Below are 24,152 nucleotides of genomic sequence, written 5' to 3' on the forward strand. Positions count from 1 at the left end.
ATCCCACCAGAAGCAACATTTTTTACTGTATTGGACTTGAAAGATGCATTCTTCTGTTGCCGGCTGGCACCACAGAGCCAACCTATATTTGCCTTCCAGTGGGAAGACCCTTTGACAGGAACAAAAGGCCAGCTAACCTGGACAAGATTGCCCCAGGGATTTAAAAATTCCCCAACTTTATTTGGCACTGCCTTGGCGAAGGATCTAACAAGTTACCCCTCAATACCGGGAGAAAAGGTGGTTCTGCAATATGTAGATGACCTTATATTAGCGGCAAAGGATTTTGATACCTGTAAAGAAGGGACAGAGGAACTGCTCCACTTGCTCTGGGAAGCTGGCTACCGAGTTTCCCAGAAAAAGGCACAGTTATGTTTAGAAAAGGTCAAATATTTGGGCTTTGACATCTCACACCAACAACGAGCATTGAGACCAGAGAGGAAAGAAGCTATTTGCCTTATCAAGGAACCTACCACAAGGAAACAACTTAGAGGATTCCTGGGAACAGCAGGGTTTTGTAGACTATGGATACCTGATTTCAGCAGTCTGGCCAAGCCCTTACATGAAAGCACTCGAGGTGCAGAAAAGGACCCATTCGTATGGGGACCTGAGCAGAAACAAGCCTTTTTAGTTATCAAACAACGACTTATGGAGGCACCAGCCCTTGGATTGCCTAATTCGGAAAAACCCTTTCAGCTGTATGTACATGAACAGAATGGGATTGCAGCTGCAGTCCTGACCCAGAGATTAGGAAGTTGGAACCGTCCAGTAGCTTATTTGTCTAAACAATTGGACTCAGTAGCAAAAGGATGGCCTCCATGCCTAAGGGCAGTAGCGGCCACTGCAAGCCTTGTCAAAGAAGCTGATAAATTTACCTTCGGCCAGACGATGTATGTGAATGTACCTCATGCTGTTCTGACACTCATGGAATATAAGGGTAGTTATTGGCTAACGAACCCAAGGATGGCTAGATACCAAGGCCTATTGTGTGAAAATCCCAGGATTCATCTACGAGTAGTGAATATGCTCAATCCAGCGACTCTGCTGCCTCTGCCAGAGGTAGATGATGAAGAATCACATGATTGTCTCCAAATAATGGATGAAGTTTATTCCAGTAGACCTGATCTGAAAGATGAACCATTGAAAAATCCAGATGTTGTATATTATACGGATGGTAGCAGTTACCTGCATGAAGGTGCCAGACGAGCAGGATATGCTGTGGTCACCAATGAGGAAGTTGTGGAAGCTGAAGCTTTGCCTGCTGGCACATCAGCACAAAAGGCTGAACTTATAGGCTTAACTAGAGCTCTGCAATTGGCAGCTGGATGTAAGGCAAACATCTATACTGATTCTAAATATGCCTTCTTAACCCTGCATGCACATGGAGCTCTATGGAAAGAAAGAGGTCTAATAGGAGCCCACGGGAAGGCCTTGAAATATGGACCTGAAGTAGAAATCCTGTTAGAAGCAGTATGGGCTCCAGAACAGATTGCTGTAATGCACTACAAAGGTCATGGACGAGGAAGGGATCCAATAACCAGAGGAAATCATGCTGCTGACAAAGCAGCCCGAGAGGCAGCCCAAAAGCCTGTGGGAGGATTTATAGCAGCCCTCATACCAGAGGTAGTTCCAGAAGATGTTAAACCTCACTATACCCCAGAAGAGAGGAAGTGGGCTGAACAGGAAGGAGCGGTTATGAAGGACGGTTGGATGATCCTGCCGGATAATAGGATTTATGTACCTCATCATCTAGCAGGCACAATTGTAAGAAATTATCATGAATCTACTCACCTTGGCGGTACTGCAACCAGAGAGAGTCTCAGTCGGAAGTTGTATATTATTAACCTATCACAATTAGCAACTTGCATTTCACAGAAATGTGTTCTTTGTGCTAAAAACAATCCCAGGCAGGGACCGGTACAACCTCCTGGAATCCAACATGTGGGATATGTCCCCATGGAAAGTCTAATTGTGGACTTCACAGAGCTGGTCCCTTCTAAGGGATTCAAGTATCTCCTTGTGTTTGTAGATACTCTTACCGGATGGGTTGAAGCTTTTCCCACCCGAACTGAAAAGGCACGAGAGGTAACTAAGAGACTCCTCACTGAATTGATCCCAAGGTTTGGATTACCTAGATGCATTGGAAGTGATAATGGGCCAGCGTTCATTGATCAAGTAGTACAAGATGTATGTCAAGTCCTACAAGTAAAATGGAGACTGCATGCAGCATATAGGCCTCAGAGTTCAGGGAAAACTGAAAGAATGAATCGGACTCTGAAAACCCAATTGGCAAAATTAACCCAGGAAACGGGATTGGGATGGGTAGATGTGTTACCCATAACACTGTTTCGTGTTCGGTGTGCACCTACAAAAAGACTTAAGTTGTCACCTTTTGAGCTCCTGTATGGGAGACCGCCCTCCTTTGTTCAGGATATTCCAGCTGACCTTAAACAAATAGGAGATCATGTGATACAGGGACAAGTGCAATCTCTCTCCCGTGTTTTTGTTTCTCTTAACAGGTGGGCCCTCGAACGCACGCCGTGCAGCATTGCCGAGCCGATTCATCAGTTCCAGGCTGGCGATAGCGTATGGGTGAAAGAGTGGAAACGTGATCCACTTGCACCAAAGTGGCGTGGACCTTACACCGTCTTGCTCTCTACTCCAACAGCGGTGAAGGTAGCTGAGGTGACCCCCTGGATTCATCACTCTCGTTTGAAGAAGTCCGAAGGCAGTTGGACGTGCAAAGGTGACCCCTCTAATCCTTTAAAACTAACTCTCTCCAAAAACCCCTGTATCTAGCCCTACCGGGAACGGGCTAGGTCACGGGCAACATTTGACGACCGGCCTGCTGCAGCCACAACCTGGAAGCTGGCTGACCTGCGCACGCCTGAAGCTTGAGGAGCGTCTGAACCAGCGACTGTGAACGGGAAGATTCTCTTATACAATTGATTGACTGCCCCCTTGTGGAACAATTATCAGAGATATTACTCATTGGGGATCCTCGGGATATATGTTTTGGTCTTGGTGGTACCCCATTTCTGTCACTGGGGGAATTATATTGGGGCTAATAATTATTTGCTATCACAATAAGGTAATCTTTTGTGGAAGGAATGCATATACTAGACATCAACATGATTTTATTATTAATCCTGATCCCTTGGGAAGGGGAAGGGTCCTTGAATCTGACCAAATTGGCTAAATATGGATTCAGCCATGACCACAATATGTGGGTAGGTTTAGCTGAAATGGTAGCCAATGTTGCAAATAGGACCAATTGCCTTGTTTGCTCTCTTGGGCCAGATGATTCAGAGGGAGGTATGCCCTTATTACCAATACCATTAGATGCCATTGGTATGGTAAGCGAAATGCCACACCAAACAGAAATACAGAATTTCCCCGGATGGAACTCAACTAAACCATTACGAGTTATACCTGTACAAGGGGAATTCTGTGTACATAAATCATCAGATGCAGCTGATTCTCCCATGATAGGCTCTTCTCATTGTCACTATACTTGGGATTATATTAAGAATAGTCATACCTGGGCACACGGTACTACCTATCGAACTCGGAATACCTTGCCCTGTGCACCTCCTTTTATTCACGCATGGAAAGTGGTGTGGAACATAACTGTGACAGAAAAAGGCAATCTAACATACTGCACTGTGAACTCTCTACCTCTTTTGGTATTTCGCCTTCTGTACTCCACGTACCAAAAACCTCAGACCCGATGGTTGTGGTGGATATGTGGAGAATGGGCATACAAAAAGCTCCCTTCCAAATGGAGTGGGACTTGTTTCTTGGGTTGGGTATTACCACCAATGTGGATTATGCCCACTAGTTCGGCCAGGCGAACACGAAGGAATGCTGATATTTCTCATATAGCAGGAGGAAGTACCCAAAGTTGGAGCGGTACTGATGATTGGCCGCCAGAGCGCATTATAGCCTATTATGATCCTGCCTCCTGGAATCCTGGTGAGCTCATACAAGGGGCACGGGATCCTATTTATAATCTAAACAGAATAATTCGATTGCAAGCAGTAGTGGAACTTGTAACCAATGCAACGGCCCAGAGTTTGAGACTTATTGCACAACAGTTGGATGAAAGTAGAGCCGCCATTTTGCAGCTGAAAATGGGAATGGATTATGTACTTGCCAGGCAGGGAGGCCTATGTGGAGTCTTGAACTTGACAGGGAATGCCTGTTGCTTTAACATTTCTGATAATGGTGAGGCAATCCGTGTGTTGGCCACAAAGATGGAGAATATAGCACATGTCCCAGTACAAACATGGGAAGGATGGGATATGGGATGGCTCACCAATTGGTTACCTAATGCAGTGTTTCCCAACCTTGTGCCTCCAGATGTTTTTGGCCTACAACTCCCATCATCCCTAGCTAGCAAGACCAGTGGTCAGGGATGATGGGAGTTGTAGGCCAAAAACATCTGGAGGCACAAGGTTGGGAAACACTGACCTAATGTCACAGGACTCAAAGGGATACTATTGTCTTGCTTGTTTTTCTTGACAGTAGTGGTAATGGTTTTGTGTATGATGCCATGTATCATTTCATGTTTTAGAAGTACAATTAGCAAGATGGTTTCAAATGAAACTCTACCTCATATCATGGCCCTATACAGAGCTTTACCTCAGGAATATGATGAAGGTCAAGCTATCAAGGACATTTGGGATGAAGGTCCTTGAGCTTGAAAGGGGGGAATGAGGCATCTAGTCATAAGCCTGCATTTTTTATCAAAGCTTATATATTGCAATCAAGGCTTGTATTTAAAAATGAGCTTAAAAAAAAGGATTTTCAAATGTTTCATGCCAGGCAGAAAGAACCTTGGCAAGAGGTTTTTCTCCTAAGACAAGGGGGGCCCCATTGATTTATAGTAGAAAAACAATTCTCAAAGTCATAAAAAGGGAGAATTACATATGCTGCCCTTGCAGACTGAGAAAACACAATTAAAGGCAAGGGTAAATAGTAAAATAATACCAATGTGCCTCCCAGTAAAATGAGCCAGATCTTCTTTCTAAGGTTGAAAGGCCAAGAGCAGTGAAAAAGGCAACTGGCTTGGCTAGAAGAAAAGAGAGCATTTTTGGGAAATCTTTTAAAGCTGTTTTTTACTGAGTTCCTTTTTACTTTACAAAGGCTTTATTCTTTTAAAAGGCTACCTATGATAAGTGAATGAAATATATTAGCTTAAATATATTGGCTTAAATGTAATTATGCAAAGGATTTAAGGAATGCTAGATTCTTATTTCATATGGTTGTAAGAGTTGTATTTATCCTGAAATTAAGTCAGCCACCAGCCTAGCCCCCCTGCTAGACAGAAGACGCCATCCAAGCACTCTTGATATATAGTTGTCAGGCATTTGTTTAGAAACCTTAAATGAAGGAAATCTTTCAATGTTGATGTGAAACTCAAGATCCTTGACATCTGTTGAACATAAAAATGTAAGATTAAACATTTGTTTTAGAAGGCAATAGGGCAAGGAGGGCAAGAGGTGAGCTGGTAATTAAGATTCCATGTAAGATATATTATTACTTATTTGTCACATATATAGCTCTTTGTCTCCCTTATAAGGGCAAGGAAGTGGGTGTATCTTTTGTGGGTGTATCTTTTGTGATTGGTTCTACCAAACAGCCAATAGGAATTTCAACCAGGCTGATTGGACAGAGGCAGCCACAGGAGGAGCAAAGGGGGCTGGATTAAGGGAATATAAGTGCTGGCCAGGATGGCAAGAGGCCAGGCCAGAGCTTGGTAACCATATACCACTGAGCCTCTCATTTATTTGTCTGACAAATAAATTATTATTTTAATTTCTCTATTGCTGCGTTGAATATTTCATTCCAGCTAAGCGTTAACCACAAGCAGGGTGCTACAGCGCATGCTCTAGTTATCTCCCACTTGGACTACTGCAATGTGCTCTACGTGGGGCTACCTTTGAAGGTGACCCAGAAACTGCAATTAATCCAGAATGTGGCAGCTAGACTGGTGACTGGAGGCGGCTGCCGGGACCGTATAACACCGGTCTTGAAAGACCTACATTGGCTCCCAGTACGTTTCTGAGCACAATTCAAAGTGTTGGTACTGACCTTGAAAGCCCTAAACGGCCTCGGTCCAGTATATCTGAAGGAGAGTCTCCACCCCCATCGTTCTGCCCGGACACTGAGGTCCAGCTCCGAGGGCCTTCTGGCAGTTCCCTCACTGTGAGAAGTGAGGTTACAGGGAACCAGACAGAGGGCCTTTTCAGTAGTGGCTCCCACCCTGTGGAACACCCTCCCTTCAGATGTGAAGGAAATAAGCAGCTATCCTGTCTTTAAAAGGCATCTGAAGGCAGCCCTGTTTAGGGAAGTTTTAATATGTGAAAAGGATCTAGGAGTCTTGGTTGACCACAAACTTGACATGAGCCAACAGTGTGAAGCGGCAGCTAAAAAAGCCAATGCAATTCTGGGCTACATCAATAGGAGTATAGCATCTAGATCACGGGAAGTAATAGTACCACTGTATTATGCTCTGGTCAGACCTCACCTGGAGTACTGTGTCCAGTTCTGGGCACCACAGTTCAAGAAGGACACTGACAAACTGGAAGGTGTTCAGAGGAGGGCAACCAAAATGGTCAAAGGCCTGGAAACGATGCCTTATGAGGAACGGCTAAGGGAGTTGGGCATGTTTAGCCTGGAGAAGAGGAGGTTAAGGGGTGAATTGATAGCCATGTTCAAATATATAAAAGGATGTCACACAGAGACATAGAGGAGGGAGAAAGGTTGTTTTCTGCTGCTCCAGAGAAGCGGACACGGAGCAATGGTTCCAAACTACAAGAAAAAAGATTCCACCTAAACATTAGGAAGAACTTCCTGACAGTAAGAGCTGTTCGACAGCGGAATTTGCTGCCAGGGAGTGTGGTGGAGTCTTCTTCTTTGGAAGTCTTTAAGCAGAGGCTTGACAACCATATGTCAGGAGTGCTCTGATGGTGTTTCCTGCTTGGCAGGGGGTTGGACTCGATGGCCCTTGTGGTCTCTTCCAACTCTATGATTCTATTCTATTCTATTCTATTCTATTCTATTCTATTCTATTCTATTCTATTCTTTAATGCTGTATTGTTGATTGGGAGCCGCCCAGAGTGGCTGGGGAAACCTAGACATATGGGTAGGGGGTATAAATAAAATAATAATAATAATAATAATAATAATAATAATACAACCTTGTTTCTGGGCACAATACATTATATTCAATTAGTGTTGAAACTGATGGAGGCCCCAAATTTCTGAAAGAGTGGCTCCTTCTCTACAGACCCTCCCAGGTGTTAAGGCCAGCAGAGGGCGCCCTGTTGACAGAAGGGATGTCCAATAATTCCAGTGGAGACAGAGACAGAAGAAGAAATTGCTGGCTTCCACTTCTTCGTCCCATTTCTGGAATGGAGAGCAATCCAGTGAATATAACCAGGACAAACGATTTGCAATTGATTATGGTTCTTTCCTCATTTGCATTGCTTTCCTCCTGCATTGAAAGGGTTGGGGTGGGAAAACGTAACGACTTAATGCAATTACGAACGTGACGTTACCAGCAGTGAGACAGTGTAGTTTTGGGTGGAAGATGAACGGTAGTGGAATGGAAACAGTGGTGCAGGCGATAAAGACGAGGCAGGAAGGAAAAGGATGTCTTCCTGCATTCCCACTTGGCAGTTCCACCACTGTCAGAAGCTCAGTGGGTGGTGGTCTGGGTGAGCCCCTTTCTATATGGCAGCACCTGAACTGCAGAACTCCTTCTGCACTAAAGTGTGCCTTAGCACCTTATTTATTTATTTATTTATTTATTTATTTATTTATTTAGTACACCGCCCTATACCTGCAGGTCTCAGGATGGTTCACAAGATAAATAGAGAGCCAGTGTGGTGTAGTGGTTAAGAGCTGTGGGCTCGTAATCTGGTGAACCGGGTTCGCTTCCCCGCTCCTCCACCTGCAACTGCTGGGTGACCTTGGGCCAGTCACACTTCTTTGAAGTCTCTCAGCCCCACTCTAGTAATGCAAGACCCCCACAAAAGCAAGTGGTTCAAAACTGTGCATCAAAAACTTCTTACATGCGGTCTGCATTCACAGTCCCTACTATCAATGGGCCTCATTAAAGCAAAGAGTCTAATAGGCCAGCGCCTGAAAGACATTGAACGGCAAAACAACCTGACTATCTTAAAGAAACTGTGCCCATGGTATACCTACTTTCCCCCTTCTCATTTTGACTCTCCAGCTTCATATTTGTTTAAATTAACCATCCCAAAATACAGACGTGCCTTTACATTGGCTAGATGGGATGTTCTCCCTTCTGCCGTACTCGAAGGTCGCTACCAAAAGACTCCATTTGAAAAACGACTCTGCCCATGTGGAGATGGTAACACGGAAACAGTGTCCCACGTCTTCCTATCCTGCCCCCTTTACAAAGACCTAAGGAATGAGATTATTACTCCACTCATTCTCTCCAACCCCGGCCGTTCACCAGACATCACACTGTATTTCCTCTTATCTGATACGGATAGTCAGATAACAGAGAAGGTCGCGAGGTACATCGAAAGAGCTATGAAATTGAGGGCCACCATCTGAGTGACAGACCTCCTTTTGCTTGTTCTTTTCTCCCTTTTATCCTTATTTCTATTTTTAATTCTTGTATAGCTGTGGCCTGTTGGCTTTGCTAATAAAGTTTTGTTTGTTTGTTTGTTCTCTCAGCCCCACTCACCTCACAGAGTGCTTGTTGTGGGGGAGGAAGGGAAAGGAGAATGTTAGCCGCTTTGAGACTCCTCGGGGTAGTGTTAAAGCGGGATATCAAATCCAAACTCTTCTCTTCTCTTCTTCTAAATAGCTTTGCTGCATAGCTTCATACATAGAAGATGCATGACTTCCTGCAGGTCTTTCACGGAGAAGTTATTTTGTTCTATACCATCTACCACTTTGGTTGACTCTGTGCTGCTCTACTCTGTCTTGAACAGTTTTGGGTTTTATTGGCATTTATGTCTTAATACGCTTTTGGTGATCTGTGTTATGTTTTACAATCTATTTATGTACCCTACTTTTTACACTGGTTTATGCTTTAGTTGAAATGCATGTTGATTTGATTTATTTGTTTGTATTCTGCAACATTTTTGTATTTTCGTGTCCAGAACCTGGTGTTGATTTTATTTTGTATGGTCTAAGCTGCTTTGTGGAAATATATATATATATATATATATATATATATATATATATATATATATAATGAAGCTAAGTATTTCATTTATAAACACCCCAAAACTGCACACATGCAGTCACACGTTCCTAACAGATATAGTTCAAACGCACATATGAGACAATCGCTTAACACAAATCCTTAACAGAAATACTGCTAACACGAACAATGAATCAGGCAAACACAAAGCTCTCTCTCTCTCTCTCTCTCTCTCTCTCTCTCTCTCTCTCTCTCACACACACACACACACACACACAGAGAGAGAGAGAGAGAGAGAGAGAGAGTATTCTGAGCATCTCTCCTCTCCTCCGTTCTGCCACTTCCTTCTGCTGTGGGCTGGTTGCAACAGCAACAGAAAACAAACTGGGTTGATGGTTTCCAAAGAGCCAGAAAGTGCAGATAAATGTGTCGAAAGGTAACCAAGGGAGCCGATTGTTGTGTCCACAGCCTGGGACTCCTAGAAATAAGAACCTGGACTCAGATGATGCTTTCTTAGATGAAGAAGTCTTGGAGTTACTTCCTGGCTGTCACTGTGACCTCTGTATCCAGCAGTGATTTGGGCACAGAATCAGATGCTGTGAGGGCACCAGACAGGGAACTGGGTTTCAGTTAGGGCTAAGAGATGGCAGTGGAAGATAAGGAGACCAGTGTGTCTGAAGTGGTGGGACAAGGATGCCCACAAGAACCTCCTGGACCACCAGGGCCTGTAGGGCCAGAGCTTAGACCCTCATGGACGTCTTTTCCTGCACCAGAAGAAACCAGATGCCTCCAGCTGCACATCATCAGTCCAGGAGTGCCCTAGGAGGTAGGCTATGAAGTGAAGGAGGAGGTCCCATCTTCAGGCTAGCGGGTTGGCTGCACTGAAGTTCTCACAAGGCAGCAGAGGCATAAAGGCCTCAGTCTCCTCTCAACTTTTGTTGGAGAAAGGTCCTTGCTCTGAGCTGTCTGTGGTCCTGCAGCCCAGCCTCACCCTTTGCTGCTTTTCCTGTGAGTTCTGGAATCAGACTGGTGGTCTTCTTCCTCCTCCCTCCTCCCTCCCATCTGCCCTAGAGGCATCACCAATCATTTTGGTCTTGTAGATAGATTTTCTCCAGTGGGCAGAATACATACATGCTGCAACTGATTATTTATTTTGGTTCATTTCTATTCCGATTCACATTTCAACAGAAACTCTAAGCAGCTTATGGTTCCCAACGACAAAGGAATCAATGCAAGCAATACAATAGAAGTCCCACATTCAAAACCAAGTGATGCTCATCATCATTCCACAATTCAAACAATGTAGTTAAATAAATATCATTAAACCATGTATAACGAAGAACCATAAAAAAAACATACAGAAAACATCAAGATATAGCAAAATACATCAAAATGCAATGTAACAGCAATATATTTCATAAGTGATTTTAATTAGTTTTGAATGTTTCAAACAGCTGTTTTTAAGCTGCTATGATTGATAAACCCACTTTGAGGTTGTTGGGCTTTCTTGCAATCAAGCAAATTTTTATGAAATCAAATAAATTTTAAATTAATAAAATTAAATATTTTTTAAAATCCATAAATATTACTCCCAAATAAAAACCATGTAATGCAATTACTGAACCCATTCACACTACACAAAACTAGTCTCTGCACACACACCCCCCCCACTATCCACAACCATTTTGCGTTACAATGGAATAGAAATATAGTACTTCTTAGAAGCCTAATTTTGTGGGGGAAGGAGCTTTTGGACATCTGTGCACCCACAGACAAAGCACTGCGGTGATGGTGGTGCTGTGAAAATAGTAAGTTATCAGCTGTGAATTTCTGTTTGCAGAGGCTTCTGGGGGACATTGTCCCTACCTTGGGTTCAAGAGACCATTCCTCAAAGGTCTCCATATGTCGTAGACTTCCGGCGCACCGCGATCTCAGCGCAAGCAAGGTTCTTACCGGGAGGGGAGAACCTGAGCTATTTTGGAGGGTGGGGGCAACTCCAGGGCGCGGAGACCCCCAAAAATACTTCTGGAGGGTGTTCAGAAGGTCTGGTTCCCGGCACGACCAGGAGAAAGATCGACCCGGCCGCCAGGTAACCTCTAAGAGGTGAAGAGAGCGGCGGAGAGATCTTGCAGGTCGAGGGACGCCATTACCTACCTCCAATTAGCGAAGCCCTGAGCCTGTGGAGAAAGCGGTCCGTTCTCAAACTAAGAACTCCGAAACGAAAGAAAACATTCCAATTTGGTGGTCAAAAGACCAAGCAACAACAAGGAAGTCTCGGAGCAACAAAGAGGAGTGAACGGAGTTTAGCTGAAAACCGAAAATCAACCCAGACGCAGCGCGACGCCAGTGTGAGAGGAAAGTGAAAGTGAGTTGCCTTGGTGGATAAGATACCTCCTCTCAGCCGTCCCCTCAGGACAAAAGGGGAAAAAAATTTTGTGGTGTACTGTTACAGAAGGGGGGAAGGAGAGAGGCCAAGGAAAAATATCTGGAGGGAGGCGTCCTCGGCGAAACGGAGGGGGAAAGGAGGAGAAAAGACGCTTCTTTGTTCTTTGTTCTGTGCGATAAACGCAAGGGATTCCAAACCGGAAGAGAAGCCCCTGCCGCCATTAGAAACCTTTGAGAGTGAATCTGGCAATAGGCGGAAAGGGGAGAGGAAAAAAGGACAGTGATATACACCAGCGAAACTACCACACCGTAGGTGATTTTCTCTTCTTTATATTACTGAGGCGCTTGACTTCTTTTTCTTTTCCTTTACTGGACTGGAACATGAAAACCGGAATTTTCAAATATTGATTTACGTGAGTGATTAAAAGCAGAAGAACTAAGATAAAGGGACATTTTAGAAAGAAGCTGGGAATGCTATTTGTTTATGAAAGACTGAATTGATATCTTGGAAATATAGGGGAGAGCAACTTTGGGAGAGGAGAAGCCGAAAAGCTAATGTTAAATTAAGGATCTGGCGACATCTAGTGGCGAAATGAAGATTGTTTAATTCTTTGACCGGTTCCCCTTCCCCTTCTCTCTCTCCCCTTCTCTCTCTCCATCTCCTTTACTCCCCCTAATTGTTTTCTATCTTCCCCTTGCTTTTCGGTTTTGCGATCCCTTTGTTAGTTGTTTCCGAGCCACCACCCAGCCTGATTGGAGGAAAGAAGACCAGTTGATTGAGGAATAACTGGACTGGGCGGAAGAGGAATTTGAAGGACTTAAGGGCAAAATTTCTATAGTGTCTACAGTGATTTTAAGGAAAATATAAATAAGGGTTGGATAACCCAGGAGGGTCAAGGATAGAAAGTCAACATAATAAAGGCTGAGAAGACTGATAGATATAACAAAAGAGTTAGAAAGAAATACGGAGGGAAGGCACCGCCAGGGAGGGGTGGGAACACAAAAATAACAGGATGTCGCATACAGGAAAGAAGGGAACAAACGGGGGAACTCCTAGCGATAGAAGGGGGTCGGAACAAGAGGCAGACTTTAAGACCGATATTTTGAAGGTGCTTGCTGAAATTAAACAGAGTCAAACCAATGTAGAACATAAGTTAGAACAAGTAGATAATAGGATTGGGAGATTGGATAAAAAGATGGACGAGACAGTGAATGAACTAAAAGGCCAAATAAAAGAGATATTTAGGAGAACACAGCTCAATGAAGAAGGATTAAAAAAGACTAGATCGGAGTTTAAAGGATATTAAAAGAGAAAAGGAAAAGATGAAAGCGGAAGTGATGGATTTAAATAAGGCACAGGAGGAGATGAAGGATATTATCGCAATGAATGAATTGAGGCAGAGGGAGGTGAACTTAAGATTGAGGGCGGTGCCAGAGACACAAAATGAAAATGTTAAGGAGAAATTAATAAAGGAGTTAGCGGAATGGATGGGGATGACAGTCGAGGAAATGGCCAAAAATGTGCAGAGTACATTTAGAATGCGGGTCAGTTCAACAAGAGTAAAGAAATATACAGGCGATTGCCTGATAACATTTAAGGATAAAGAAATGAGGAATAAGATACTCTTAAGGAATAGGGAAAAGAGATTGAATATAGAGGGAAATTATATTATTATCTTTAAAGACGTCCCAATCAGACTACTTAAACGTAGAGATTCTTATAAATTGTTGGTGCAAGCACTGAAGAAAAATAAAATTGAATTTAGATGGGAATTCCCGGAAGGGTTATCCTTTATATATAGAGGCAAGAAGCATAAGCTATCAAACCAGGAGGAAACCGGGAAATTCTTGAGGAAATATAAAGAATTAAGGGTGGAGATGAACGGAAAGGGGGGAGCGGAAGGAGGAGCCTCAGGAGAATCTGAATCAAAAGAAGAGGAGGAAGGGGGAGGGAGTGGACCGGACGAAGAGACAGAAGGAGAGCTAGAAGAGGAAGATCCAGGAAATTTATAAAGATAAGGAAAATTTAAGGGAACAATAGAAACAATGGGGTTAAAAATCTGGAGTTGGAATATTAATGGGATGAACGACAAAAAAAAGAGGAATAAAATTGAACAATATCTGAAAAAGAAAAATCTAGATATTATTTGTCTCCAAGAAACGCACGTAGCAAGAAGGCACAGGAAAATACTGATTAATAGGAGGTTAGGAAATGAATTTGAGTCTTTGGACAAAGAGAAGAAAAGAGGGGTGGTTTTTTATATCAAAAATAAGATTGAGGCTAAACCAATATTTAAAGACGAAGAGGGTAGAATAATAGGGGTCCGTATCAATTGGCAAGGAGAAAATTTGGTGGTAATTGGGGTATATGCCCCAAATGATAATAAGTCGGAATTTTTCAAAAAATTGGAAGAGAAAATATGTGAATTTGTCGATCAGAAAATTATTCTAATGGGTGATCTGAACGGGGTGGTCTCTCTAAAAGCTGATAGGTGTAGGGAAGGAGGAAGTAAGAATGGGAAGCTACCAAAATCCTTCTTCTCAATGGTAGATAACGGTAATTTGATAGATATTTGGCGTCTTAAACACCCACTGGATAAACAATTCACCTTCCACTCCGAACCAAACCAGTCGTTGTCACGTATTGATCAGATATGAATCTCAAGCGAATTATGCCCAAGAATTAAACTAATAGAAATAAGACCGAGTGTATTCTCAGATCACAATCCGATGGAGTTGGAATTAAAAAGCCTGGAGCCAAGAACTTTTAGATGGAGATTAAAGGATTATCTGCTGGAGGATCAAAAAATTGTTGAGATAGCGCAGGAAAAACTAAAGCAATATTTCATGGAAAACCGCGGTAAAGGAACAAAAGCTAACGTAGTATGGGAAGCAAGTAAGGCAGTAATAAGAGGTTATTTTATCCAGCAGAAGGCAATCAAAAACAAGAAGAGAGAGAAAGGGAAAGATGAGATTTTGAAGCAGATAATGGCAAACGAACAGAAATTATCCCAAAAACCCAATTGCCAGAAAGCAAAAGAAAATATAAAAATTTTACAAGCTCAATTTGCCACAATAATAAACAGAGAGGTGGAATGGAATATAAAAAAATTAAGACAAAAAAACTTCGAGTTTGCAAATAAGTCAGGCAAGTGGTTAGCATGGCAAATTAAAAAGAGGAAGGAAAAGAGCACAATAAACAAAATAAAGGTGGGAGAGGAAGAGAAATCAGATCCTAAAGAAATTAGGGGAGAGTTTCTCAATTATTATAGAAGATTATATTCCAACAAAGAGAAAATTAGTTTAAGGAGAATAGAGAGATTTCTGAAGGATAAAGGGGCGAAAAAAATCTCAGTGGAGGAAAGACAACAGCTGAATACCCCAATAGGAAGTGATGAAATAGAAGACGTAATTAAAGAGTTAAAGAGGGGAAAAGCCCCAGGTCCTGATGGATTCACCGCAGGTTATTACAAAGAGATGAAATCCATTTTGGTGGGACCTCTGAAAGAAACTATGGATAACATTTTAAGGAAAGGAGAATTCCCAGAGACCTGGAAAGAGGCATACATTACGTTTATCCCCAAGCAAGACGCAGATTTAACTCAGGTCAAAAATTATAGACCGATCTCACTGCTAAATATAGATTATAAAATATTCGCGGGGATCCTTGCAAAAAGACTGAAGAGGCTACTATCAGAGACTATTCATAGGGATCAAGCGGGATTCCTGCCAGGACGGCAGATGAGAGACAATACAAGAAATATAATTAACATGCTAGAGTATTTATCTGTCAAGATTAACAAACAGGCCATAATGATGTTTGTCGATGCCGAGAAGGCATTCGATAATGTTATTTGGGACTTTATGTTGAAAAATTTAGAACATATAGAAGTGGGGGAGGATTTCTTTAATGGAGTAAAAGCCATATATACAGATCAGAAAGCCAAGCTGATTATCAATAATATAGTGACAGAAGAGATAAAGATACGAAGAGGAACAAGACAGGGCTGCCCGCTCTCCCCGCTTCTGTTTATAATGACCTTAGAAGTACTACTAAACTCTATAAGGCAGAACCAAAAAATAAAAGGAGTGTTAGTTGGGCAGAATGCATATAAGATCAGAGCCTATGCGGATGATGTAGTTATAATGACAGAAGAACCAACAACTGCAACAGGAGAGATATTAAAGGAATTAGATCAGTTTGGAGAGGTAAAAAGGTAAAGGTAAAGGTACCCCTGCCCGTACGGGCCAGTCTTGACAGACTCTGGGGTTGTGCGCCCATCTCACTTAAGAGGCCAGGGGCCAGCGCTGTCCGGAGACACTTCCGGGTCACGTGGCCAGCGTGACAAAGTTGCATCTGGCGAGCCAGAGCCGCACACGGAAACGCCGTTTACCTTCCCGCTGGTAAGCGGTCCCTATTTATCTACTTGCACCCGGAGGTGCTTTCGAACTGCTAGGTTGGCAGGCGCTGGGACCGAGCAGCGGGAAATTACACTAAGAAATGTGTAATTTAAAGTGTTACTTCGAATGATTTTCGGGAAAGCTAAAGGAAGTTTTGAAAATGAAGATTAAGAAATGTGACCAAAGTGAAAATTAAGTTTTTATATATTTCTCTTACTTTTATCTCTTTCTTTATCTTTATTTGTCTGTGTAATACTTTTACTTTTGTATGTTTATATGTGTGTGTGTGTACATATTCTTTACTTCCATGAAATAAAAATTTAATGAGGAAAAAAAAAAACAAAGGTCTCCATATGTCTCTCCCACTGCTATAACCTGTGGGAAGGTAGGAAGTTTATCCTGGGTTCACTTCCACACTCTGACCTCCTTTTTTCCAATACTCCCCTAGTTTCTATTTTTACCTTCAGTTGATCATTTCTTAATGTACAGATCCAGCATGGTAGATTGGGTTTAGTTTTCTGCTTCCGTTTGGATTTGGAGGGTTGGCTTGTTGAGCAGCAGTGATCACAAACATTCCAGGAGAAACAATTAAGAAAAAGGGGTGGTGCCTTTGCCTTCGGTCCAACCCAGAAGGGCTGACCCAAAAAGGACAAACCCCTTTGGCGAGTTCTATGTCAGCCCCACAGGACACGACTCCTCACAGCCTCCTCTAAAGAAAAAAGCGAGCAGCAAAGGGTTTGTGTGCAGTGGGAGAGCTCTCCACTCCTGAGGCCAGGGATGGCTGTGTTGTGCGCCAGCAAAAGTCTCAAGACCCTTCTTCTCTGCTGCACGTTAATCTGCTCCTATTCTGGTAAGTTGACCAAGGCTTGCTAAAGCCTTAACACATCGGAATTTTTAATGGGGAGTGGGTGTTGAAGGAGGAAACCAGAAATATATGTTTCCATGCTTTGCAACGAGGAGATAGATAGACACTTATCAGCTCCATAGCCGCAAGGAGTAACCACGACTTCAGCTTCTGTTCTTTGATCACTTGTAAACCTTTGACAATGGAGTTGTGAAGATGGAGACCTTTGGTGAATCAAACTTCTATTACTGGAGAAAAAAAGTGAATAGGATGAGGAAAAGCAAGTTGAATGGGCTAGAAATCAGGGGTGGGCTTAGCTGTAGAGTCAGTAGTCTATCGTAAAGCTTGTGTTTCTTTATGCAGATCTATCAAGCTGTGTGACTGATAGTTCCCAATCTTTCTAATTGTGGGGAAATAAAGTTGACACAGAGTCGTAGCATCTTGTTAGATAGAAATATCTTCAGTTTTGCTGAGAAGTATCTTACTAATCTGTCTTTTTAGTTCATTTTCAAGAACAGAACTATGGTTGGGTTTCTTTGTAAACATCAAGTCTATAGCAATAAAAATATATTATCTTACTGGGTTGAATGAATGAATGAATGAATGAATGAATGAATAACAATAAAAATATATAATTTGCATTACAAAACATAATATTATTGAAATACTTTGACTTTTCCAAAATGGTAGACCCAGCTTTAATTCCTGCATCAGTAAAAGCAGCATTTTTAGTTTTTTCATGAAATATATTTGAGTGGAAACATGGTAGTTAGAGGCGGAGAAAGAACCCTCCTTTGCTAGCAAATTGTGACTAAAGTTTTACTTCTACTTCCATGGTTCACAGGGTTCAAATTCCTCACATGTAAAAAGCAGGATCTAATCAGATTTGTTTTCCACTCAAGCACTGAAATTAAGAGCTGTCCTCTAGGATGTCATTTGTGAGTTTGATTAGCTTTACTGACTCTCCCTGTTTGTAGCTCGCTTTGTTTTCATAATTGCAGAATTGACATGCTTTGTCCTGAGTCCTGACTACGGTTCAGTCTCGATATTAGGAAATCACATGGGAGCTAAATGTTTCTGGATGTAGAGAGGATAATGATTCAGCTATCACGTAGAGCTGAGCTGGAGGACTCTCTTGGAAGGTACACCTGGCTCGAAAACATTACAGCATTGCTATAAATGCCCTGCAATTTTTAACTCACTGCACTGACTTCTAGTTCATTTCTGTGCTGTTGAAAGAGTTCTAGCTATTTCACTGATGGCATCAACTTCAAAAGACAAAGTTTTTAATTTAGATAAGCACTTCCCAAAGTTTTTTGGGCCACCGCTGCTTGGTTCCAAAAATTCAACTGCAGTGCCCTCTACACTATAAAAAGCATTATTCAGAATAACAATTTGCATGATGTAGAAAATAAGGAAGATAATAACACTACAACATTCGAAACAGTAACAATTAATTACACCTTTATTCAAAATCCAATTAAAACTACTTCATCAATTCAACTGATTTAGAATCTTAGAACTGTAGAGTTGGGAATAGTTGTTTAAAGAACATCAGAATCTAACAAAGAGCTTATGTAAATACCAAGATTTATTAAGAATACAGAAGATTAAGGCTTGATTCTGTGCCCCTACACTGGCTTCTCATCTACTCTAAGACTAATGTGATTCCCTTCACGGCCCTCCATGACTTCACCCCCTAATCTCCCAGCCGATGATCTTCATTCCTCTGGTTAATGATGTTAGGTGTGCAAACATGATAATTCTGTGTCGTAGTGTTTCTGTCCCACCTCTGCTTTGAACATCGTACCCACCCACCCATATATATAGATCCCACATTGATTTAGGGGTATAAAAATGAATGAGCAAACTCAAAACCATTTCATGAGAGTGGATTTCTTTGAACTGTATCGGATACTCCAAAGTTAAGATTTTGCTGAGAAATATATGAAGCTTTCCAACCACTGCAAATTGGGCTGGCCTGGAACACAATGGAGCTAGTAATTGCTGGTCCAGAGTTCCCCCAGGTATCTTTAATTTATTTTATTATAACCAAGTGTAATAAAAACCACTGCAATTCTCCTGGTGTGGTTCTTTTGTCTTTAGCTGGTGCTAATTTTAGCCATGTTCAAATAAATAAAAGGATGTCACATAGAGGAGGGAGAAAGGTTGTTTTCTGCTGCTCCAGAGAAGCAGACACAGAGCAATGGTTCCAAACTACAAGAAAGAAGATTCCACCTAAACATTGGGAAGAACTTCCTGACAGTAAGAGCTGTTTGACAGTGGAATTTGCTGCCAAGGAGTGTGGTGGAGTCTCCTTCTTTGGAGGTCTTTAAGCAGAGGCTTGACAACCATATGTCAGGAGTGCTCTGATGGTGTTTCCTGCTTGGCAGGGGGTTGGACTCCATGGCCCTTGTGGTCTCTTCCAACTCTATGATTCTATGATCTATCCAGTAGACATTTGATTGATTTACCACATTTCCCATTCTTTCTCTCCACTCCTTAAAAAAAGGTGCTGTAAGCAACTCATCACAGAATCAGACCCTGCATCAGGTGAGCGGGATCCTGGGACGATCCGTCTTGCTTCCTGCCAATGTCTCATCAGCAGAACGATTGGCCTTCATTGAGTGGAACTTTCAGTGGAATGGCATAAGGGTGCAGATTGCTAAGTTCAGGAATGAGAAGCTGGAGCGGCCGGATCCAAACGACAGATTTGGGCAGAGGATAGAAATTGCCAATGAAACCACACTGAGGATCAAAGATCTGGAGATGGAGGACAGTGGAATATATGGAGTTCGTGTGACATTCAGTACAGGAACGTTGAAAGATCATAAACTCTGCCTCACTGTATATGGTAAGTAATTATTTTGCCATCCTCATCTGTTTCTTGTGGAATTGGCCGTAGGAAGGGACGCGGGAGCGCTGGTTCTATCAAGTTACTGGCATTCTTGGGGAAAGGAGCACAGAGGATGTGTCTTTTTTCATATGTTTTTCAACAGAGCCCATCCCAGAGCCAAAGATTCTCCACAAAGATGTCTCCAAGACTCCAGATGGTTGCAATGTGACCCTACAGTGTCGGGTGCCTGGAAAGAGGGGATTTGATGTATTCTGGAAAAGAGGGGACGCCCTCAAGGACTTAGACGATGGGTCAGACAGGTACCACCTTGCAGAGAACGGCAGGGACCTCCACCTGTTCTGGAAGCTCAACTCTTCAGAGCCCACCTACACCTGCCTGGTCACCAATCCAGCTGAGCAGAGGAGCAACTCCTTCAACTTGCTCAATGTCTGCAAAACCCACAGTGAGCCATTCTCCATGTATTTTATCCAGTTTAAACAAAATAGAGATTTCTAAACAGAGTACATACAATAATATAAAATAATTAATAATAATGCACGGATAAAATAAGCATTAGTGGTAAAAACTACTCAAAGTATACGCAGCTAAATATGTGGCTGGGCACATCTGCAGAATTTTTTAAAAGGTTTTAGCGGGCATCTAAGACAGCAACGGCTCTGACACTGATGTTTCCACAATCAAGCAACATATATACAGTGGTGCCCCGCAAGATGAATGCCTCGCAAGACGGAAAACCCGCTAGACAGAAGGGTTTTCCATTTTGGAGGTGCTTCACAAAATGAATTTCCCTATGGGCTTGCTTCGCAAGATGAAAATGTCTTGTGAGTTTCTGCGGGTTTTTTCCCCTTTCTCCCCCTTTTCCTAAGCCGCTGATAAGCCACTTAACAGCTGATCTGCTAAAAACCGCTAAACGCTAATAGCGCTAATCCGCTAAGCTGTCAATGGGCTTGCTTCGCAAGACACAAAAAAAAAGCTATACGAAGAGCCTCACAGAAAAGATTAATTTCGTCTTGCGAGGCACCACTGTATTATGAAATAATTTTAGCAATGGTTTGTTTGTTAATTGCGTTTTGTCCCACCTTTTCCCCCAAGGAGCTCCAGGTGGCGTCCATTGTTCTCTCCTTCCTTATTTAACTATTTAACCCCCATAAGCCTGGGGAGTAGATTAGGCTAAGGGGCAGCAGCAGGCACCCAAAGTCACCCATTGAGTCCCCCCCCTTTTGTGAACCACTTTGAGGTTCCCAACAATTAAGCAGTATATATGAAATATGCTCAGAGTCGAGAGTGGATTTCATGCTCTTTATTCAGCTGATAGTAGTGAGGAGGAATGGAAGCTCCCTCAGAATGTCTGCTTTATATACATTATTTACACAATGGGCCCCACGTGATTGGCTAATTCTGGGATTCTCCTGTAGGCCAATCAAGTTGCGGATTCACTTCCACCTGGAGCTGGATTGGGTGGCTCCTGTGGACAAATCAGACTGCTGCATTCTGGACCCTATTGTTCTAGGACCAATCAGACTGCTGCATTCTGAACTCTATTCAACTCAGTACATAACAATATACATTCATGAAGTGGAATAAAATTAAGCCCATAATCTGTGTGCTGCCTGGATTGGTTTATAGTGATGGAACAGAACCCAAATACTTCCTTAAGAAGAAGCAGCAGCTCATAAAGGTAGGTGTTTTTAACCATGTTTATCCTGGGATGGGGCACAGAGGCAGTTGCTGTCAATTATCTCTTGATGGGCAATTGTGGCTCCCTGCAGGTAGCTCTGGATCTTCCATCTCAGGTCCTCCATTCTGGTTCGTTGCCATTGTGCCTCTCCTCGTGATGGTAGCAGGTCTGGGGTTCTGGCTATGGAAGAAAAGCAGGACAGATCTATCTGAAAGAGGTAGGGGATGTCTTCCTTTCCTTGCCCATCTTTGGCCAGCCAGCATAGCCACAAACACCTTTTCCTACCAGTGTGGTGTAGTTGTTAAGAGCGGTGGACTCGTAATCTGGGGAACCGGGTTCGCGTCTCTGCTCCTCCACATGCAGCTGCTGGGTGACCTTGGGCCAGTCACACTTCTTTGAAGTCTCTCAGCCCCACTCACCTCACAGAGTGTTTGTTGTGGGGGAGGAGGGGAAAAGAGAATGTTAGCTGCTTTGAGACTCCTTCGGGTAGTGATAAAGCAGGATATCAAATCCAACTCCTCTTCCTTTCCTTGCCCATCTTTGGCCAGCCAGCATAGCCACAAACACCTTTTCCTTCCTTTGGTTTCTCCTGCAAGGCAGGCCTTCTCAGTGCAACCAAATAAACTTGTCTAATGTCTCACCCCTGCAGCTGTGGCCTCTGTGAGAGGAGAGGAGGGGTATGTCAGTCCTGGGCTTCACTACGCAGAGTTCCCCAAAAGATGGATCCCTTCAGAAGGGGATGAGAGCCAGGTGAGAGCGAGGTGGTCTTGCATGGTGGGACTAAAAGAGAGACACTCTGCACTTGGGGAGCATTTTAGCTTGAAGAAAAGGTGAGAAAGAAGCATTTAAAATCAAACATGGTTTGGAGAAAGGGGAATGGGACAAATCTGCCCTCAAAACAATAGACCTTGTGGGAAATGAAGGTGGATTTTAGGAGATTCAGGACAGGAAAAACAAAGGATTTCTTCAATCCCGATTTAAACAATGGAACTCACCCTGGCAAAATGCAGTGAAATTCCATGAAAAAGGAAGATAAGGCTATTGATAGCTACTAGTCACAATAGCCAGATTTATCTACTCACCCTGGAAGCTTACGATAAAGGGCAGGTAAAAATCTTATGAATGAATGAATGAAGAAAAGAAAAGAAGTTGCTACCTTTTGCCTGATCCCCACTCCTGTTTTACAAACACACAGCTAATTTCCCCTGGCTGAAGAGTGGGTCTCCTTCCCTACTAGCTTTTCCATGTAAACACACAAAAGATACCCTGTCTATCATCATTTTCCATTTCCTTTTCATTTCAGGAAGTCAGTCATCTCTCTGCAACCCCAGACCAGAATCCTGAAACAAATTCTCCAACTATCTACAGCCAGATCCAAACAGATCACTGAAACAAGGTCAAGCTTCAATTATTGGGAGCGAAGGTTGACTGGGCCCTCTTCCATTGCCTCAGCCCTGGAACAGAGAGCTTTTGTGGGGTAGATCTGAATGGAGAGCTGGTGGTCTAGTGGGTAAAAGGTAGACTGGGATCTAGTGGTGGATCTCTGGGTGAACAGCAATGGATCAAAAAGGATTTCTCCGACTCCCAGTTGTTTGACGACAACAACAACTAAAAGACCCAATGGACAGCCTGATGGAGTAGAGCCCACAGAGATCAGGATTTCTATAGCTTCTCAGCCAGAGCATTGGGCAATCAACTGTCATTCAACCTGACCTACCTCACAGTACTATTGCAAGAAGAGATGTTGTTGGCGTCCAGCTGTCTTGAGAGACAATGGAGTGCCCCTCTGGGGGTGAAGTCACATCACTATGTTAGCAGTACTGAAGTGACACCTCTGGGGTGCAAGCTTGGGCAGTGCATATTGAGGTCCTGGGCTGCTCAGTTGAAAAGACACCCCTCTCAGGTCCAAAGAAGAGCATAGCAATAATCTTCTTAAAACTACAGTCCCAGGAAAAAAAGGTTGCGAGAACATAGTTGTTACTGATCCCTTCTTTCTTATAAATGTTAAAATAAACCCTTCCAATGGCTCAGTTTGCCTTGTCTTCTTCTTAAGAAAATATCAATATAGAGACATTGGCACAGGTCTGGCTTTGTCTAAGGCAGCTTTCTGAGTTCCTATGCAGAAAATGCAAAAGAGGACAGACTTGGATCTTATCCACACCTCTCCTTAAAATGGATTGTGAACCCCTTGTGCATCTTCTAATTCCACCTTCATTCCTCCAACTCCTGCTTCCCTGTGCTTTCGTCTTCCCCTATGCTTTAGAAATCTGAATAGGAGAGCTGCATTGATTGCATGGGACATGTGCAGATTTACAGATGAAAAAGACTGGGGTGTCAGGAGTGGAAGGAGAAGGCCGAATGGACAAGGGGGGAATTAGAAGATGCACGAGGGGTTCATAATCCACACTGAGCCAAGGAATGGATGGGCCCTGAGAGATGGATGTTGAGGTCGCTGACTGTTTCCTGTGGCCATAAGTCCACCCTTGGCTTTCTCCTCCCATGTCTCAGATATAGAAGATATCAGCCGTTGTTGTAGCTGTGTTATAAATATCAACCTGTGAGAACAAACCCTCTTCCTGCAGTTTAAATGTCAGAGAGCCTAGGTGCAAAACAGCAGGCCAGCAAATACTAGTTAAGGTTGCATCTATTTCTGAAGTTTATCTGACCACATCATCTCGCCTCTGACACGTCTCTTGTGCTGCATCGGTGAAGCTTGCTTGTGGTGCACTTTCTGGGATGTCCATTTCAGTCATTATTCCGGGGGGGGGGGGGCTGAACTGATTTTCCCCCTTCCTGA

The 24,152-nt window shown here is 43.0% G+C and overlaps 2 protein-coding genes and 1 long non-coding RNA gene across 8 annotated transcripts in view; 2 read left to right on the forward strand and 1 right to left on the reverse strand.

Annotated features, from left to right (window-relative positions):
* LOC310833159 (hemicentin-1-like) overlaps positions 1–24,152 on the forward strand; it is a gene marked incomplete at its 3' end in the record, with an annotated part of 104,920 nt that overhangs the window by 18,981 nt on the left and 61,787 nt on the right. The window lies entirely within an intron of this gene.
* Positions 10,960–23,385, forward strand: LOC310833304 (SLAM family member 9-like). Its single transcript, XM_083715928.1, has 7 exons — positions 10,960–11,084; positions 16,322–16,826; positions 19,333–19,674; positions 19,820–20,119; positions 21,447–21,572; positions 22,005–22,105; positions 22,659–23,385. The coding sequence occupies exons 2-7, from the start codon at positions 16,754–16,756 to the stop codon at positions 22,743–22,745; spliced, it is 1,029 nt and encodes a 342-aa protein (XP_083572054.1). The 5' UTR covers positions 10,960–11,084; positions 16,322–16,753; the 3' UTR covers positions 22,746–23,385.
* LOC310833534 overlaps positions 21,503–24,152 on the reverse strand; it is a 37,875-nt gene continuing 35,225 nt past the window's right edge. For all 3 annotated transcript variants that reach the window (XR_014558758.1, XR_014558759.1, XR_014558760.1), the window contains 4 exons: positions 23,073–23,293; positions 22,438–22,470; positions 21,923–22,173; positions 21,503–21,630 (listed from right to left, as the gene is read on the reverse strand). This is a non-coding gene — a long non-coding RNA (uncharacterized lncRNA). The remainder of the gene's footprint in view (positions 21,631–21,922; positions 22,174–22,437; positions 22,471–23,072; positions 23,294–24,152) is intronic.

The sequence above is a fragment of the Podarcis gaigeae genome (genome assembly GCF_964106915.1).
Source record: "Podarcis gaigeae genome assembly, chromosome: 16".
Lineage (NCBI taxonomy): Eukaryota > Metazoa > Chordata > Lepidosauria > Squamata > Lacertidae > Podarcis > Podarcis gaigeae.

What these genes read in the sequence shown, in the direction of transcription:
- LOC310833304 (XM_083715928.1), top strand. Translation starts at nt 16,754, where the DNA reads ATGGCTGTGTTGTGCGCCAGCAAAAGTCTCAAGACCCTTCTTCTCTGC. An exon ending in CAATGTCTGCAAAACCCACA is followed by an intron (nt 20,120 to 21,446) that starts GTGAGCCATTCT and finishes GGCTCCCTGCAG; the next exon opens with GTAGCTCTGGATCTTCCATC. An exon ending in CAGAAGGGGATGAGAGCCAG is followed by an intron (nt 22,106 to 22,658) that starts GTGAGAGCGAGG and finishes TTTTCATTTCAG; the next exon opens with GAAGTCAGTCATCTCTCTGC.